The 19102-nt window shown below is 40.4% G+C and overlaps 1 protein-coding gene across 2 annotated transcripts; it reads left to right on the forward strand.

The window, feature by feature from the left end:
• Positions 1 to 3813: 3813 nt before the first annotated feature.
• LOC394448 (cyclin B5) lies at positions 3814 to 12880 on the forward strand. Of its 2 annotated transcripts, none has more exons than XM_012970232.3 (9): positions 3814 to 3915; positions 6398 to 6526; positions 6600 to 6692; positions 7859 to 8026; positions 8097 to 8255; positions 9088 to 9324; positions 9411 to 9551; positions 11740 to 11850; positions 12604 to 12880. In XM_012970232.3, exons 1-9 carry the CDS (start codon positions 3895 to 3897, stop codon positions 12712 to 12714), a joined length of 1170 nt encoding a protein of 389 aa, XP_012825686.1. In that variant the 5' UTR covers positions 3814 to 3894; the 3' UTR covers positions 12715 to 12880. The 2 variants fall into 2 exon arrangements, with proteins under 2 accessions (XP_012825686.1, NP_001182327.1); NM_001195398.1 differs by having other exon boundaries at positions 3880 to 3915; positions 6395 to 6526.
• The last annotated feature ends 6222 nt before the right edge of the window (positions 12881 to 19102 follow it).

Below are 19102 nucleotides of genomic sequence, written 5' to 3' on the forward strand. Positions count from 1 at the left end.
GTAAAAATGCCACGTGTGGCATCAGCCATATGGGCCTGTCTTGGAAAATTCCAGTTAGCCCTTTCTTATTTCCACCATAAGCCTATATAGCCTCTATATCATTTACTACTGTCTCCGTCAGCGTATTTAGTGGCCCTGAGTACAAGGGGTTTGTGTCTACAAGTCTCAGTCCAACAAACACCAGCATGGAAGGATATCAGACACTGCTCTAGGCTAATGTGTTTGCTACAAACCTTTTAATTAGTGGCTACAAAATCTTAAAGGAGTAGTAACACCAAAAAAAGAAAATGTATCAAATATAATGTACTGTTGCCCGGCACTGGTAATAGTTGTGTGTTTGCTTCCGAAACACTACTGTAATTTATATAAACAAAGTTGCTGTATAGCCATGAGGGCAGCCATTCAAACTGAAATAGGTCTAAAGCTGGCCACACACGTGCCGATTTGCGATCTTTTGTGCGACCATCGGTCACACGAAAGATCGTACAATTGGCCACAAACCGTTCAAGGCTGAAACGGCAGATAAGGAGGTAGAAACAATAGGATTTCTACCTCCTTCTGCCGATTCAGCCCTGAAGCCAGATTTTGGTCAGGCGCCTTCTATGGTGCCCGATCAAAATCTTTTAACTGGCCCGAACGGCGAGTCGACTGATATCAGCAGCCTCCTGCGATATCGCTCGACTTGCCATACACACACCTAATATCTTACGAAACGAGGTTTTGTACGATATTATCGGTGCGTGTATGGCCAGCTTAAGGGTGAAGACACATGGAGCTACTAGTAGCAGCTACTTGTCACGGGCACAGAAATAGACAATGCTGATCATTTACTGATAATTGTAGCAGAGGCAATTTTAAGTATTGTCTATGGCAGGGTATTTTTTGGCATTTAGTAGCTGTGACAAGTAGCTGCTACTAAGTAGCTCTGTGTGTCTTCACCCTTAATAGCACAGGTTACATAAGCGATAACAGGGAAGCTCTGTAGAATACATTGTTGTTTTACAGTGCTTTTGTTTTCTGCTATGTAAGCTGTACCTTTTTCCAGCTTGACTGGCTGCCCCCATGGCTACAAAGCAGCTTATTTATATAAACTATAGTAGTGTTTCTAAAGCAAACACACCCATTTTACTAGTGCAGGGCAATTTATATATTTTATTTACTTAAAAACTTTATTTGTTGGTGTTACGGTTCCTTTTAACATTAAATGAGAGTGTCAGACCTGACTGTGGAAACATTCTCCTGCACCGAATCATACTGTATATAGATCATTCCCACACACATTCCAGCACCAATCACAACACACAGCAGAAGCACACAGTTGACAGCAACTTTAAATTGACTTTTGGTATCATGCAGTGATATTCTGAGACAATTTCCAATTGTTCATTTTTTTTCTTTTATTTGTTGTGGATTCTAAATTATTTAACTTGTGTAGCAGTTCTCCAGTTTGCAATTGTGGCAGCTGTCTGGTTGCTAGGTCCCAATTTACTCCAGGCAGTGGTTTGAATAAGAGACTGAAGGATGAATAGGAGAGGGCTTGACCAGAAAGATAATAAAAAGTAACAATTGTAGCCTGACTAAAGAATAATTTTTACTGGATCAGTGACGCCCCATTTAAAAGCTAGAAAGAGGCAGAAATGAAAGGCAAATAATTCAATAACTGAAGACTAGTTGATGTTCCTACGAATAGGACATTCCATAACATACTAAAGTTAACCATACTAAAGATGAACCACTTCTGTAACAATTTTCCACCAATGTCCTCTGGCTTGTAATACTGAATACACGTGCGTGGGACACGTGCCTGAAAAGCAAAACACAAAAGTTGCATTTTTTGCTCCTAGAAAACCGTGAGATATTTATTTTCTAATATGCTGTGGGTTGATTGGTTGCTATGATTATCAGAATCATTGCGAAACTGTTATATTTTCCTCTAAGTGCTTAAAGTAAAGGCATTGCATCATTAACCATCATAGCACTTCCTGTTCCCATTAGTTCCACTAATTACCTATCATGGCTGAGGCTGGTTCCCTAGCTACTACCGTGGGCACAAAGAGCACAGAGTGAATCACTCCCACAACATTATGGCTAAATACTGACTGAAGTGAAGCTGCAGCTCACTATGAGACTGTCCCAGGCCTGTGTGAGGAATCTAACCATAGAGTTCCTTCCCTTTCACTCCCTTTATGTATAGGCATTACATCATTGGTTCCCAACTCCTTGGGGGAGGAGGGGGGGGCAGAGATTGGCTGGGGAGGCTCTGTATGAATAACAAAGTGAGATTTGAGGGCATCCTCAGTGTTCTAGATATACCTGGAGCTATGGCTGACAGCAATGTTTTCTATATCTGTAACCTTGGCATGAGCTGAGGTTAACTAAAAAGCATGAAAAACACAAGGATATAGAATCCAAATGAAAATCTGAATCTGATGTTATGAATAGTAATGAGCGAAATTTTTTGCATTTCGCCATTGCCAGATTTTTTCGCAAACTGAGCAGCAAACAAACAAACAAAAAATTGTGTGCGTCATTTTACGTGTTATGTGAATTTTTGCAAAGTTTCACAAATTTTTGGCAAAGCGAAACAGGACAGATTTACTCATCACTAGTTATGAAACCCGTACCCACTCCATACAGGGCTGGAGTTAGAAAAGGTGCAGTGTCTTGCAAAGACAAATGTACACACACACATGCTCAGTGTGCTCTGGGTTCACCTGTAATAGAAGCTGATGCTACAGGGCTGAATTTTTTTACATTCTTACGCAAATTGCATTGGCTTTGAAGCTGACATGAGTATCTGAATCAATTACTAATCAGCCACGTGTTATAAATCTTATATTCAATATATGAAGTATATATGAATCAGTCCCTAAGCTCAGTAAGTGACAGCAGCACAGAGCATGTGCAGGGAATCAGCAGAAAAAAAGATGGGGAGCTACTGGGGGAATCTTTGGGGGCACAGATCTTCCCTGCTAAAGGCAGGCATACTTCTTTGTTAAGCATTAGTTCTTTGATCTTTAGTTTTGGGGGTGTGGCAAATAGGTATGGGAAAGGATGGGTAGCTGTGGAATAGTATATATATATATATATATATATATATATATATATATATATATATATATAGTAAGCTGATGGGACCAAAACATGTTGTATTCATAATGGAGTCCCACAGTGTTTGCTTAGGAATAATGCAAAATCTTTGCTCATATAAAAAGTCAGTCTATGAGGATAAAACATTCTGTTTTATCCTCATCCCCCCCATTTTAGCCTACACTCTCATACCTGTTCTGTTTTATCCTCATCCCCCCCATTTTAGCCTACACTCTCATACCTCACCCATTCTTATCCACAGCTGCTATCCTGTTATTTTAGAAACATAATTACCTTCCTACTGTGTCAAAGCACAACACTTTATCCATTTGCATACAATCCAGGGCTCATGTTTAACTAGCCAGGGTTATGAAATATGCCCAAAACAGGGCTGTACTGCCTTGCACAATGTGCATTCTGCAAGTCTCCATAATTAAAGGTGAATGTTGGTGTGATACATATGATGGCACTATAAAACCTAGGAAATATACTTAATATGGGGGTTTTGAGTGCATTCTTGCACAAGGCACATTTCACATCTATTATTGTTAAAGGAATTGTTGGCAATTAAAGTAATGCAGTTGTTCTTTTGGGTGGCTTTTAAATGCACTCCAAATGCCTATATGAAGACTGTGCCTTGCTATATATGAAACTGTATTACTGCAAATACTGCAGCAACTGAAGAGTTAAACAGGCATGTATGTAGGACTGTTCCAGCCAATCAGAAACAGGGGATGTTTTCTTAAACTCTGGAAGGCTACAGTGATTAGTAGTGAGTTTTGTGAGAGGTAGGCTGTGGGCAGTATGGCTACTTGGGGTGCTATGGTGAGTATGGATTTGTTCTAATTATTGGCCCATAGGTTGGTGCAAGTAGAATTACTTCTTCTCTGGGTTAAATGGCTGATGGCTAACAAGTTGTTTGCACAATGGATACATTGTGTGAAACCCCTTACAATGCTGCAGATGTTGTAGCCCTAATGTGTCTAGTTCTGGACAATTTTGTTATAGTGTGTAATTTATTGATTATACCAGTTAATGGCATAATTAAATGTGGTTCAAACTACTGTCACTGGAATCTGACATTAAAGGTGGTAAGGGAAAATGCTTTTGTTTCTGGGAATCCTACACTTTGCAGGAACATTTATAGATAGTTTGTGTTTTTGTTAACTAAGGCTTCCATTCATAATACTGCCATGAATAATCCTATATCAGGCCTGTTTAGTATGTGACCAATGGCTAGCCTGACTTCTAGAGCTTATTAGTGGCCTGCACGTTTTTGTATTACTTAGCCATATGATTAGATATTTAGGTATTTATGAAACCCCCTTTAGAACTAAACTACATGGGAGATTTTGTAGGGCGGTGCTGACGGATCATACAAGCTGAATGTTGTTACATGGGTCAACATAAAATGGGACATGTGTAAACTACAGTATATGGAACATCGGTCCTCTGACATTACTCTTGTTCAGAGGGAATGCTGCGTCTGCATATGTTGAGAGAAAATCTGATGGGTCTGACACTCTTCTCATTGAACTACATTGACTGTCAGATGTAATTGCAGGAACAAACCCCATGATCCCATCATCTGACTATCTGATCTGACATTACATTACAACTGTGGGGATCAGATCTCCTGCAGTTGCGTGACAATATTTTGTGGATCATGTTAAATCTGAACCACAAAATCTGATCAAAATCTGCTGTGTAACTTAGTGCTTAATTAAGCTTTCAGCTGGTTCTATATTAGCAACACCTGTTCATCATGCACAGGTCTATAGGTAGATTGGATTCTAGATTGCAACTATGTGCTGATTGGGCTGCTGGTAACATTTGAATGGCCTCCCTACTTCTCGATTATTGCCTATTGTGTGTGTGTGTATGTATATGTGTGTGTGTGTGTGTGTAATAAATATATATATATATATATATATATATATATATATATATATATATATATATTTTAGGAAAACACAGATAAAATGGCTATTTAAATTGCTGCCTTGATGTCTCTTGTTGGTGCTTGAGCCATGCAGTTTGTTTTAATTTATTTGGTCACAGAAAAATGCATTTATCCATTTGGAACATGGGCTTCAATACACAACTACAGCAAATTAGGTAATTTAGCCATGGTCACCTCACCCCTAGCCAATTCATCTCATCCCAGTGTTTATCACAGATGGGTCCCCACCCAAATGGCTTCAAACATATTAAGGTTATGCACAGTAGGGTACAGAGGCTCAATTCTGATGCACTTCATTCTTGCCCCAGGTACAAAATAGTTCAGAGAGGGAGGCCCACAAGGTTGTGAAGGGAAGCTGCTGCAGCACTGAGAAGCATATGATAAGCAGTCTGAGCAGTAGGAGAATTTGGAAGCCCCAGTAAAATGTTGCACCAGGGCCTGTGTGGCTTGAGTTTCTGCTAATGATGCCCACATTCTGCTTGTTCAGAGCCAAGAGCAGTCAAAGGTCTGTCATGGGCCTGAAACTATGTAACTTGATATTCAGTTTAAAGGGAACTTAATGCTCGCTGGCAGTGCACTAATAGAATGTTTGGGGAACTGGGGATATGTATGCTTGCATAAGAAATTTGTTACACGGTGGTCTTAAAAATTGCAACATTGAGCAAGATTATACTTTTTCCTTTATGTCCCTTTTTAATAATGGGCTACAAGGTTTGGGTCATCCCCATGCACTGTTACTTTAGGCCATAGGAGGCATACAATGCAGGTCATAACCTCCCAGGGCAGTGACACACGGGGAGATTAGTCGCGCCGTGACAAATCTCTGTTGTCGCAGGCGTCTAATCTCCCAGCAATGCCATCCCACCGGCTAGAATGTAAATTGCTGATGGGATGAAATTGCGCCACCGCGTATGCCATCCCACCAGCGAGTTACATTTTCACCGGTGGGATGGCATTTCAGGGAGATTAGTCGTCCGTGAACAGGGAGATTTGTCGCGGGCGACTAATCTCCCCGTGTGCCAGAGCCCTTAAAGTGAAGAAAAAAGAAAAGGTAAAGGTTAAATAGCAGATAACAGATAAACTGAGTGGATTCCCATTGTATTCTCTGCTATGTAACCTGTGTTTTTTCTTTTTTCCATGGCTACTTAGTAGCTTATTTATATAGACTATAGTAGGGTTTCTGAGACAAACACACCAGTTTTACCAGTGCAAGGCAACAGTACATTATAGAGCATCCACTGAGGAACTGCACCCAAATAAACTAGAAGTTTAGTGTTGCATATCTGTTATCAAGCAAAATTATTCATTGTATTCTACTTTAATTTTTTTTCTGTTCCACAGCAGTCAGGACAGATGGACAATGCAGTCGTTGGTGGAGTGGTGGCAGCCAAAGCCAAAGTACATGGACATAGAGCCCCGCTAGAAGAAATCAGTAACAGGACTGTAATTCCAGGACGCAAACCTGCAATAATGGTATAAAGACAATGTTTTCTATGACCATACATATGTTATGTTAAGAATTCATTACAATTTTTCTCCTCTGTAGAACTGCAAGGTGGCGGTCAAAGCAGTTAGACAAGTAACCTCCAGAGCAAATGTAGCTTTAAGAATCAAACCAACATGTGGGCCCAGATCTGAGGTAAGTGCTGTTCTTATTTTAGCTCTCCTGTTGAATTACAACTAACAGAATCCAACTCCTTGTTCGTTATGCACTGAGCATGCTGGTTACTTTAAAGGGGACTTAAAGATTGATAGGAGAGCTTGGTATAACTTGTTATATTTTGAACATTCAGCTTCAATAGGCCTTGGTCCTAAGAGCTTACAATTTTTGGGTGTGACCTGTGTTAAATATCCATTAGGATTGCCACCTGTCCTACTGGCCCTATTCTGAGGTAACATTGAGTAAAATTAAGGTGTAAAATCACACCCAGTGGTGTAACTTAATTATGAGCCAATCTATTTAAGGAAAAGAAAATACCAGGACACATGCAGAGGATGAGTAGTTTCTTACTGGGTCCACAATCTGCAGGGTATGGACCCCCACTCCTGGCCACAGGACCTGCTCCCCCAAAGTTATATTAGGGCCACAGAATATCTGCAAAGCTGTTGGGTTTTGGGCAGAAAGACACTAATTCCCTAAGCATGCAGGTGGTCTGAAGGTACCTGGTTGATCTGCTTCTGGAGTGATGTCACATTCACATGGGTCCCCGGGTTGGGTTTTGCCACTTGTCTAATGGGACAGGGAGCTTGATAGCAGATCTATGTCAAGTTGTAAGTTAGCATTTCTAGGTTGGGCAAGGTATGCCCAACTGGACCCGCAAGGGACTCTAAAGGTAAGAACCCACCGCGTGAGTTACTTGCTCATGATAGATCTCTATTGCGAACAAGTAATCACTCCAAAGAGAAGTTGCTGGTGGAAAGCCCTTCGCATCACTTCAGTTTCCAAATAAGATCTGCAAAGGCAGAGTCTCCTGACATCCTGTTGACTCTTGTGTGTGCTGACTGACCATCCTGTGGGACAGGTGGTTGTATGTTCTACAACTAAATTTACAAATTAATTACAATTACAAAAATCTGACCCAAATATTACCCCAATAATCAGACTTTTAGATGGAGTGATCATAAAAGATTACTTGTACAGTTATTTTGGAAATTACCAAAGTGTTTACGCAATGTGCCAGAGTACATGATTAGTATTGGCTGAGATCCACCACTAAATGCTAAGAAAAACTGTCTGTATTTAAAGAGCATTGGTGAAGGGGATTCTCTCAACTGCACTATAACTTCCTTCTATTTTATTTTTAGGAACCTCCTCCCATATCTATGGATATAAGTGTTAAAGAGGAAGTGTTGTGCCAAGCATTCTCTAAAGCATTGAACAGTGTTGATGATATTGATGCTGAGGATTCTTTTAACCCTCAGTTATGCACAGATTATGTCAAGGACATCTATACCTATTTAAGGCAATTAGAGGTAAGCAAACTATCTGTAATACAGGATCTGCAATGCAGTGAGACCATTCTGAATAAAATCTGCTCTTAAGGTTCAACAGGCTGTCCGCCCAAGATACCTACACGGAATGGAGGTGAATGAACGGATGAGAGCCATTCTAGTTGACTGGTTAATTCAAGTTCACTTAAAATTTCAGCTGCTTCAGGAGACATTATACATGGCAATAGCTATTATGGACCGTTTTTTACAGGCAAGTTGGCGTTGCAGTCTCCTACTTTTATAACTATGCTTCCTTGAAAAATTCAGTTGAAATGTGTACAGTAAGTCAGATAGCAAATCAATTTAGGTAAACTAATTACATCAATATGCCTAAAATGACACTGAGTAGTGCTACCTCTCTCTAGTCTATTTGCCCAAACATATGCTAACTATTAACAGAGCCACATAATCCATATAAATACAAGAGGTTCTACTTGGGAGCCAGTCACTGCAATAGTATTGGCTTATCTAACAAAGCTAAAATGCTGACTGCTCTCCAGTACAACTTGTTGTATTAATGTTGTGACATTAGTAGTGATCCCAATATTGTTTTTTGAGAAGTTACACTCCACAGAATCCAACCTAACCACAAATCCAATAAAAACACTTTCTATATGCCCTTTACTAATCTCCCCAAACACTGCTAATCACATTCCAACAAGTTAAACCACTGACATAAACCAGTGGATGAACACCAAGATGAGAGGCCTGGGTGAGCTAGTATGGGCTCCCATGGCTTCCTGTATGAAAACATTAAGAAAAGAATAAAAAGAAATAAGGAAAGCTGCTTATCCAGAAATAGTGAAGGCATGAAGAATACTCCATGCAGTTTCTCTTACTTGAGGGACAGCTACATGTAATGAGTGCAAAAGCAAGAGGTGAGAAAGAAGGCCTCAACTGAAAGAGTAAATGCAATCAAAACTGCATAAGTTTATTTTCCCTTAATATATATTGGTTTGACAGATGATACAGCTGTTTGGAATATGAATGTTTGATACATACTATATAATGGCTAATGTGACCTAACATCTCAATTTTTAAAGGGCCAACCTATCTCCCGCAGCAAGCTACAGCTGGTCGGTGTCACTTCACTCTTCATTGCCTCTAAGTATGAAGAAATGTATTATCCAGAGATTTCTGATTTTGTTTACATCACTGACAATACCTACTCCAAAGCTCAAATTAGGGAAATGGAAATGATGATCCTCAAGGAGCTTAACTTTGATCTAGGAAGACCACTTCCACTTAATTTCCTTAGAAGAGCTTCAAAATGTTGCAGTGTGGGTATTTTATCTGGTAGAAAGCAAAATAAAATATATATGTTCAATGTTTGTCTCTACTTACTAATGCTATACTATCATTATAGGCTGATGCAGGACAGCATACACTTGCCAAGTACTTTATGGAGTTGACCCTACTTGACTATGATATGGTTCACTTCCATCCTTCAGCAATTGCTGCTGCTGCTTTGTGCCTGACCCAAAAGGTTCTTAATATTGGCACGTGGGTGAGTACCTAAAGCTGTGAACCATTTTCACTGGTGAAGGCTCATTTTGTTTTGAGTGACAGATAGCCATACATTCCCAATATGCCTGTGCCCTTAAGAACAAATAATCAATCTCAAGTTTGAGCCAAAGTGAGGTTTGTAATAGTGTGTAAAAGTGATAATATATTATTAGTTAAACTTTACATGTGAGGGGAAGTTATACCACCTATAAAACATCAGCTTAATATGATCTGTAGAACATATATCCCCAGTTATTGAACCAATCTTCAAAATAAGAGCCCCTTAAACACTGCCTCCCCCTTTCCTGGAGAGGAGAGACCCTCCAACTGTTGCACGTGAAAGAGAACATTATACTGGGGTCTTAACAATAAAGGTAATTTGAAGGATACTGGCTTTCCTGTCCAATCCCAAAATAAACCAGCATTCCCAGGGCCTGAACTTTTTACCCCAAGACAACCTATTTACATAACTACAGCTGCCTGAACAACTAGGTGGAATCCTGTAAGGATAACATTCATGTGTTGGTATTGCTTAAATTTACCTTCTCCTTCACAACTGATCTGAAGACCCAATGAGGTGAAATCTGCTTTAGGATTGTGACAGACTGGGAGATTAATTGCCATGTGACAAATCCTCCATTGTTGCGGGCGACTAATCTCCCCAATATGCAATCCCAATATGCAATCCCCCGGGATGGCATACGTGGTGCCGAAATCACCGTATGCCATCCCGCTGGCGATTTACATTCTAGCCGATGGGATGGCATATTTGGGAGATTAGTCGCTGCGCGTCTGTCACAGCCCTTAAAATAAAAGCAGAGGAACGTTTTTTTTTTGTTTTTTTTCCCCTTTAAAGACCGATTTGCCTAAATTAGCTAAAATAGCCAAATTAGCTAAAAGCACCATTTTACTCCATTTAGCTATGCTCCTTCAATTAGATCTTTAATTGAGTCAATTCATCACCATTTATTTGCACTTAGTTTGTCCACCAAACATGTCATGCAAACCAAATAGTTGCAAGACCAGACAAATACCTCAAGCTGTGAAGATTTTTTTTTAATGCAAATTTTCAGTATTAATAAATTTGGTTATATACCATTATGCAACTGTATCTTTTGCATGTTTTCTTTATTGCAATTCTTGTGTATAATCACATGTTCTAGTTTATTGCACATTTACAGAGTTATTGAGAATTACTTGATCCTGGGAGAAACCACTGCAGGGATCAGATGAAGTGCACAAAGCCCTGTGATGTCTCTAAATGTTCAATGCACAGTTTTAGCTTCAACCTTCAACGGGGCAAAAAAACTGGGGAATGGCAGATCGGGAGGGGATCTAAACTAGTTAAAGATGGCCATACACATAGCAATTTCGATCTTTTGTGCGACCAATAGATCATTCCCACCCTCCACTGATGTTCAGGGCTGAATTGTCAGATAAGGAGGTAGAAACAATAGAAATTCTACCTCCTTCTTCCTTCCTCCATTCAGAATGGTCCCCGATCAAAATCTTTTTACCTGCCCGATTGGCGAGTCGACTGATATCTGCAGCCTTCTGCGATATCGTTCACCTCATTGAGTCGCCATTCACACACCGAATATCTTATGAAACAAGGTTTTGTACGATATCATCGTACATGTATGCCCAGTTTTACTCCAGAGAAATTCTTAAAGGAACAGTAACACTAAAAAATGAATGAGCTTTAAAGTAATAAAAATATAATGCACTATTGCCCTGCACTGGTAAAACTGGTGTGTTTGCTACAATAACACTACTATAATTTATATAATCTGCTGTGTAGCCACGGGGACAGCCATTCAAGCTGGAAAAAAAGGCACAGGTTACATAGCAGATAACAGATAAACTCTGTAGAATACAATAGTGTTTTATCTGTTATCAGCTATGTGCCTCTGCCTTTTCTCCTTTGAATGGCTGCCCCCATGGCTACATAGCAGCTTATTTATATAAATTATAGTAGACTTTCTGAAGTAAACACACAACTTTTACCAGTGCAGGGCAGCAGCACATTATATTTTAGTTACTTTTATACACTTTCATTTTTTGGTGTTACTGTTCCTTTAAGATGATAGTGCTGCATTTATTACTGTGTATTACTGAGTCAGTATAATGTAAGTCTAAAAATATATAAGGATAACATTGCTTGTTACATCCTATCTCTTGTTTCACAGGATGCCACTCTACAGTTCTACACGGGTTATTCACAAGATGATCTTATCCTGCCTATGAAGCACATGGCCAAGGTCATAGTTCAGGTCAACCAAAACCAGACAAAATTTTTAGTGAGTAGCACCCATTCTATATTTAAATAACTTGAAAACAAATACAGGCAATAGCACCTTCTCTCTATATAATAAAGCCTGCAATGGTCTCATTTCTATCTTTAATATTTGGTTTATAAAAGTTATAATGTATAGTGCCCCTGGAAATTGGTCATTGTTAAACCTGACTTTTAGGGGCACATTTACTAATCCACGAATCAGAATCCGAATGGGAAAAATTCGGGTTGGAAACTAACATTTTGCGACTTTTTCATATTTTTTGCAATTTTTTTTCGTCACCATTACAACTTTTTCGTAGCTGTTACGACTTGCACGAATTGTCGCAACTTTTTCGTAGCCGTTACGATTTGCTCGTATATTGTCGCGACTTTTTCGTATTGAGCGCTCGTAAACGGCGGGCAAACCTTTCAGACTTTGCATGATTTTGGAAGCCTCCCATAGGACTCAATGGCACTCTGCAGCTCCAACCTGGCCCAAGGAAAGTCGCGATACTGAAGCTTGAATGAATCCGAAACTTTTGTACTCGACTGCTACGAAAAAGTTGCGACAATTCGCGCAAGTCGTAACGCTACGAAAAAGTTGCGACAACTTACGAAAAAGTTGCGACAATTTACGAAAAAATCGCAAAATACCGATCATTACGGAAAAAATGCATTCGGATGCTTTTCGGACGTTCGTGGATTAGTAAATGTGCCCCTTAGTGTTGGTGGGTTTCCCAACAAACCTAATTGTGTTCTTTTTTTTTTTTTCCAGTCGGTGAAGAATAAATATTCTAGTAGTAAGTTATTGAAGATCAGCACAATCCCTCAGCTGAACTCACGTGTTTTAACTGGTCTTGCTGCTGCTGTAACGCCAGGCTTATAGGGTCTATAAACAAAATGGCTCCTTAGCACTTTTTATAACTTTGCTTTATCATGCAAAAATGCACTTCTCTTGTAAATAAACTTTTTTTTTTTTTTAAAGTCAGTGCTGGTTAACTTCTTACTATGGCATAATCAAATGATTCTGTAATAAATGAACCTTACTACCACTGTAGTTTTCAGAAAGAATCTTGTCAATTTAGAATATAAAAAAAGTGGCTTTTTTTTTTTTTAATAAACCATACCACCAAATGCTCCCTAATTAGGCAGAACGCTGGAATATTCCACGCCTGAAGGATTTGGGGATTACTAGTACCTAGGGAGTAGTCATGGTGAAGAACAGTGTTGTCCAACTTATTACATGCAGTGGGTCAAATATTTGTCAAACAGCACTTTTGAGGGTCAGATACATTAAAATGTATAGGGTGTAGGGGCCATAAAAATCCATTGGAGGGCCACATCCAGCCTCCAGGCATCTACTTGGATAGCCCTGGTCTAGAATGCCTGCTTTGAAATTTGAAATTTTTAAATGCTGAGAAAATAAGCTAAAGGCTAAAATGTAAAATAATTTTTTAGTTTAAAAACAAACCAGAAGAAGGGGGTGTATACCAATTCATACGATTTAGGGGGTTCTAGGAAAGATAATGACATTCTTAACAAGTCCCCTCTAGTTTAAAAAAAATTCTGACAATTTTTACACTATACCCCAGACTGGGTATAACTGGTCCATAGCATGAAAAACTATGGACCGCAATGTTGTAGACCAGGGGTCACCAACCTTTTTCTTAAGGTCCCCATACACGGGCCGACTATAGCTGCCAATATCAGTCCCTTGGACCGATTCGGCAGCTAATTGGCCCGTGTATGGGCAGAACAGAGCGGCCTGGCTGACCGATATCTGGCCTGAAATTGGCCAGATCTCGATCGGCCAGGTTAGAAAATCCAGTCGGATCGGGGACCGCATCGGCTTGTTGATGCGGTCCCCGAACCAACTGCCCCATAACCACACGGCCAAACGATCGGATTATTTTTTTAAGTTACTTGCTACCCGATATCGCCCACCCGTAGGCAACATCGCCAAGCGAGCGGATCTTATAGTGTAGGGCACCTTTACTCATGAGCCAGTAAAAGACTCGGAGAGCAACAAAAGCATCATAAAAGTTCATGAAGGTGCCAAATAAGGGCTAAGATTGGCTATTAGGTAGCCTCTATGCACACTATCTGCTTACAATGGGCTTTTATTTGGTAGTAAATCTTGTTTTTATTCAACGGAAACATGCCACCAAGTCAGGAATTCAAAAATAATTATCTGGTTTGGGGGCACTGAGTGCAACATCCAAGGGGTTGGTGAGCAACATGTTGCTCATGGGCCACTGGTTGGGGATCACTGTTGTAGACAATGGTATTCTAAGGTAACCTGCCTTTTTTTTTTTTTCTTCAGAATTAAAGCTTTTTGTTTTGCAGTCCTTCAGGTAGGCAGGATAAACTTTAAGTTTTAATACAAAATACTGTACACAAGAGAGATCATGGAGACCACAGTCGGTGATGTCAACCTGTACGTATCCAAACACTATTCTATCACTCCATCCAAAGCAAGCCACAACATGTTGGTTGTCAGTAAGAACTTTTGGGTGGAATTGGTGAGCAGGATGCAATATTTACTCTAGGCAGGGTACAAGCATCACAGTGTATGCCACACTTAGAAATATACACTTGACAAATATATGCTCTGCTTGCTTTTAGATAAATTTAATAGGGTTTGTCTGGCTATTTGCTACATGGATGGGCGACTTTTCAGTTTAAAAAAAAAACCCCACAACTAGCATACATTTAAAGAGTTGTTTGTTTTTCAAAGCTGCCAAATAAATAGATCTTTGTTGATTTGGGATACCCAAGTTCTGGGCCAATTTAATTTCCAACCTGCCCAAAGATATGACTGCGCAGATATTTACAGGTAGGCCCTATACACAGGGCAGCTCAAGGTCCATAAATTTTAATGTACTGCATAATGGCCCATAGCATCATCCCAAATTCAAGACCCAAAGCAGAAAAACTACATCATGAGTGGTGTGTACAGTCTGTAGTAAACACTGTCTGAGTGGCGATGTATGGTATATAACATGTTACCAATGACAGACACTAGAAAAATTATTTTTAGGTAATATATAACTGCTGATTCAGAAGCTCTGTGAAGATATCAATAAATTCCTAAAAGACTGCAGGGGCATTAAAAAAAAAATCTTTATTAAATGCATTTTTGTAATCTGCTTTTGAACTAATGCAGTACAGTTCAGAGATGTAGCGTGAGTTATGACCTGCATTAAATGTGAGCCCATTAGCTCAAATCTTATTCTGCATATAAGTGGAAGCCAGTGCAGGGATTGGCAGAGGAGGAGCAGTTGGAGAGGTGTATAAGCCTGGCAGCAGTATTCATTATGGACTGGAGAGGGGACAAGTCCAATAGTCTAGGTGTGATATGTTAAGAGACTAAATAAGAAATATTTTGTTTTTAGGTCAGCGGTTCTCAACCTGTGGGTCGGGACCCCTTTGGGGGTCGAATGACCCTGTCACAGGGGTCGCCTAAGACCATCGGAAAACACATAATTAGATAAGTGACTGGATATGGGGAGTGAAGGCCAGGGCAGAATTGAGGCACTGGGCCTGTGGATTTCCATCATAGTAAACAATCTCAACATTGTACAACTAAAGTGTTATCCATAAACTATAAAAGTGTAGCATTTTAACAATACTCTCAATTTATATGTCACTAAAAAGTTAAATCTTAAATTCACTTTGGGTGTGAGATACTCAATAGATTGGGGTCTCCTTTCTAATGTTTTAAGTGTATGACAGGTCAGGGCAGCGGGCCAGTTTAGCAGTTGAACTCTTTCACTCTGCAGCCATTCTGACGTAATATGAGCAGAATGTGGTTTGGCATTGTCTTTCTGAAATAAGGCCTTCCCTGATAAAGATACTGCCTGGATGGCAACATATGTTGCTCCAAAATGTTAATCATTCAGCATTAATGGTGCCTTCGCAGATGTGCAAGCTCCCCATGCGATGTACACTAATGCATCCCCATACCATTACAGATGCTGGATTTTGAATTGTATGCTGGTAAGAGGCCAGGTGGTTCTTCTCCTCTAAGGGCTCTGGCACACAGGTCGCCGGCAACAAATCTCCTCTTTAAAATGCATCAGTTAATAGTTTCTCCAGCTGCATCCTGCATTTCAAAAACACATTTTTTTTTATATTTAATTTTGAAATTTCACATGGGGCTAGCCATATTCTTCATTCCACAGGGTGCCACAACCATGCGACTTATCATGCTCTGATAAACCTTAGTCACACTTTACTGCTGAGCTGCAAATTGGAGTGATATCACCCCCTCCCAGCAGCCGATCAGGTGGGAATGTAGCGAGATAGCAGCTCCTAGTAGGTATCAGAATAAGACTCAATAGTAAGAAATCCAAGTCTGGCTTGGGAGTCCTCCAGTTACATGGGAGTAGGAGAAACCATAAGTTACCTGAAAGCTGTTCTAATGTGTAGCGCTGGCTCCTTCTGAAAGCTCAGACTCGGGCACAATGCACTAAGATGGCTGCCTACACACCAATATTACAACTAAAAAATACATTTGTTGGTTCAAGATATATAATAAAATTTGAAATGGTAGATTGAATTATTTGCAATGTAAACAGTGTAATTTAGAAATAAAAAGTAAACCATAAAAATCATGACAGAATCCCTTTACCCAACATTTGTGGATTCAGTGAAGAACTGTGTTCACAGAGATTTTTACTACACAATTTTGTGTGTTTTTTTAATGCAGAGCCACCTGAGGGCCCAAGGATTAGTCATCCACTGACAGTCATCCTTGTCCCTTGTGTACAGAGATCTCTCCAGATTCTCTGAATCTTGTAGATGATGAAATTCCTATTGCAATTTTACATTTACCAACTTACCACACATAGGGGCACATTTACTAATCCACGAATCCGAATAGGAAAAATTCGGATTGGAAACGAACATTTTGCGACTTTTTCGTCGCCGTTACGACTTTTTCGTAAATTGTCGCAATTTTTTCGTAGCCGTTACGATTTGCTCGTATATTGTCGCGACTTTTTCGTATTGAGCGCTCGTAAACGGCGGGCAAACCTTTCAGACTTTGCATGATTTTGGAAGCCTCCCATAGGACTCAATGGCACTCTGCAGCTCCAACCTGGCCCAAGGAAAGTCTCCCATAGGGCTCAATGGCACTCTGCAGCTCCAACCTGGCCCAAGGAAAGTCTCCCATAGGGCTCAATGGCACTCTGCAGCTCCAACCTGGCCCAAGGAAAGTCTCCCATAGGGCTCAATGGCACTCTGCAGCTCCAACCTGGCCCAAGGAAAGTCTCCCATAGGGCTCAATGGCACTCTGCAGCTCCAACCTGGCCCAAGGAAAGTCTCCCATAGGGCTCAATGGCACTCTGCAGCTCCAACCTGGCCCAAGGAAAGTCTCCCATAGGGCTCAATGGCACTCTGCAGCTCCAACCTGGCCCAAGGAAAGTCTCCCATAGGGCTCAATGGCACTCTGCAGCTCCAACCTGGCCCAAGGAAAGTCACGATACTTTCGTACTCGGCGCGATGGCTACAAAAAAGTTGCGACAATTCGCGCAAGTCGTAACGCTACGAAAAAGTCGCGACAATTTACGAAAAAAATCACAAAATATCGATCATTACGAAAAAAACGCATTCGGACGCTTTTCGGACGTTCGTGGATTAGTAAATGTGCCCCTTAATGTGTAAAGATACATGTAGGCATCCTATAAAATGTATTTGAAACCTTTAGCACCTATATTAATATGTAAGAAAGAATAGCATATTTGATGGTGATCTTAGATTACATTAATCACTGGTATTTCTACCTCCTCAAAAAAAAAATCAATGATAAATAAAAGATAAAGGTTAGGTGTAACAGTAAGAAGGCAAAGTACTAATAACAATTTGAAATTACACGGACAAGATGTGAGATTTCATTCACTAAGCCTTTTTATTTTTAACAATCATGAAAAACTGATACTAGAAAACGTGCCAAATTAAAAAAAAAAAAAAAAAAAAAGAGGCTTACTTGTGAAAGGTCCATGCCTCTAAAACAATTATAGAAGGATTAAAGGAAATATAACACAACATTTTTACATTCTATATACCCTTTCTAAATACTTTTATTAGCAAATATACCCTCTCTGTGCCAGATCACTAGTAGCCCATAAATCACTTTAAAAGGGACTCAAAGAAGAATGCACCAAATCAACTTCCGGATTAAATTGGAAGTCTACCCATTGCAGTATTGCCTTTTGAGCTTGGTCCAGTAATTTAGTGGCAATGTTACATAGCTTAAAGGAGACATATCCTATAAAAATTATGAATGTACCAGGGAATTATACTCCTATAGATATAAAAGGATTGTGCTTAAAAATGTTGTGTTTCTGACTGATTTATTGAGAAATTCCACAAAAACCCCACTAGCCCCGCCCATCTGTGCCACTTCCTGCTGGCTGAATTCTCTGGATGAGCTGGGGAGCCGGCTGCCCTCCGTACCCTGCACTGTGGGATAGGAACCAATCAGCAGCTAGGCTGACCTGATAGGGAACTGAAGCCTGTCTGTGCTTGTGTGAGTGCAGGGCTGTGATTGGCTCTCCCTCTCCTACTGTGCTTCTGGCAGGGACTGTTAAGACTGTTACCTTTAAAGCCTGGTTAAAACCATGGTCTCCTATAAAGGCCTCCCTCCAGAACCTCACCATTGGGGACCCTCACGGCTGCCCTGATTGCTGTACCTGCAAAAAGTAGCAGAGTAACACAGCAGGGTGTCTCGGGTACTCTTCCCTGCAATGTTTGACCTGGAGCATGCGCAGTGGAAGTCAGGCATGGGGATCAGCTGCAACTGAGCATCCGTTTTCAAGATCCAAGTATACCAGATAAGGGGGGGCGCTTCTAAATGGGCCTAGGGTTTTGTCCAGGCTGCTATGGCATACACAGTAAACCTATCCAGCAACTGTTACACAACAACGCTCTTTCCCATGAAACATTCCCTGTGAACATTAGGTAGGAACTGCCCTAAGCAAACCCTCTGTGGGCACGGTACGCACCTACACTGTTGTACTGGATGCTGTGACACGCATCACTCTTATTAGTACCACTGTCACCAAACAAACGCTGCGAAATAGCCCATATCCTCCATTGCCTTATACTTATTACTTACTCACGAACACCACCGCCACATAGCGACGCTTCCGGGGCACGTTACGTACGAGCGTTATTATTTCCCACGACTCCTCAGGACATATTTCCAAATATCGTGATACTTTGATATTACACGAAACCGAATGAATTTATTTGTCACCCTACTTTACTAA

This window comes from Xenopus tropicalis, chromosome 3 (genome assembly GCF_000004195.4).
Source record: "Xenopus tropicalis strain Nigerian chromosome 3, UCB_Xtro_10.0, whole genome shotgun sequence".
NCBI classification, from domain to species: domain Eukaryota; kingdom Metazoa; phylum Chordata; class Amphibia; order Anura; family Pipidae; genus Xenopus; species Xenopus tropicalis.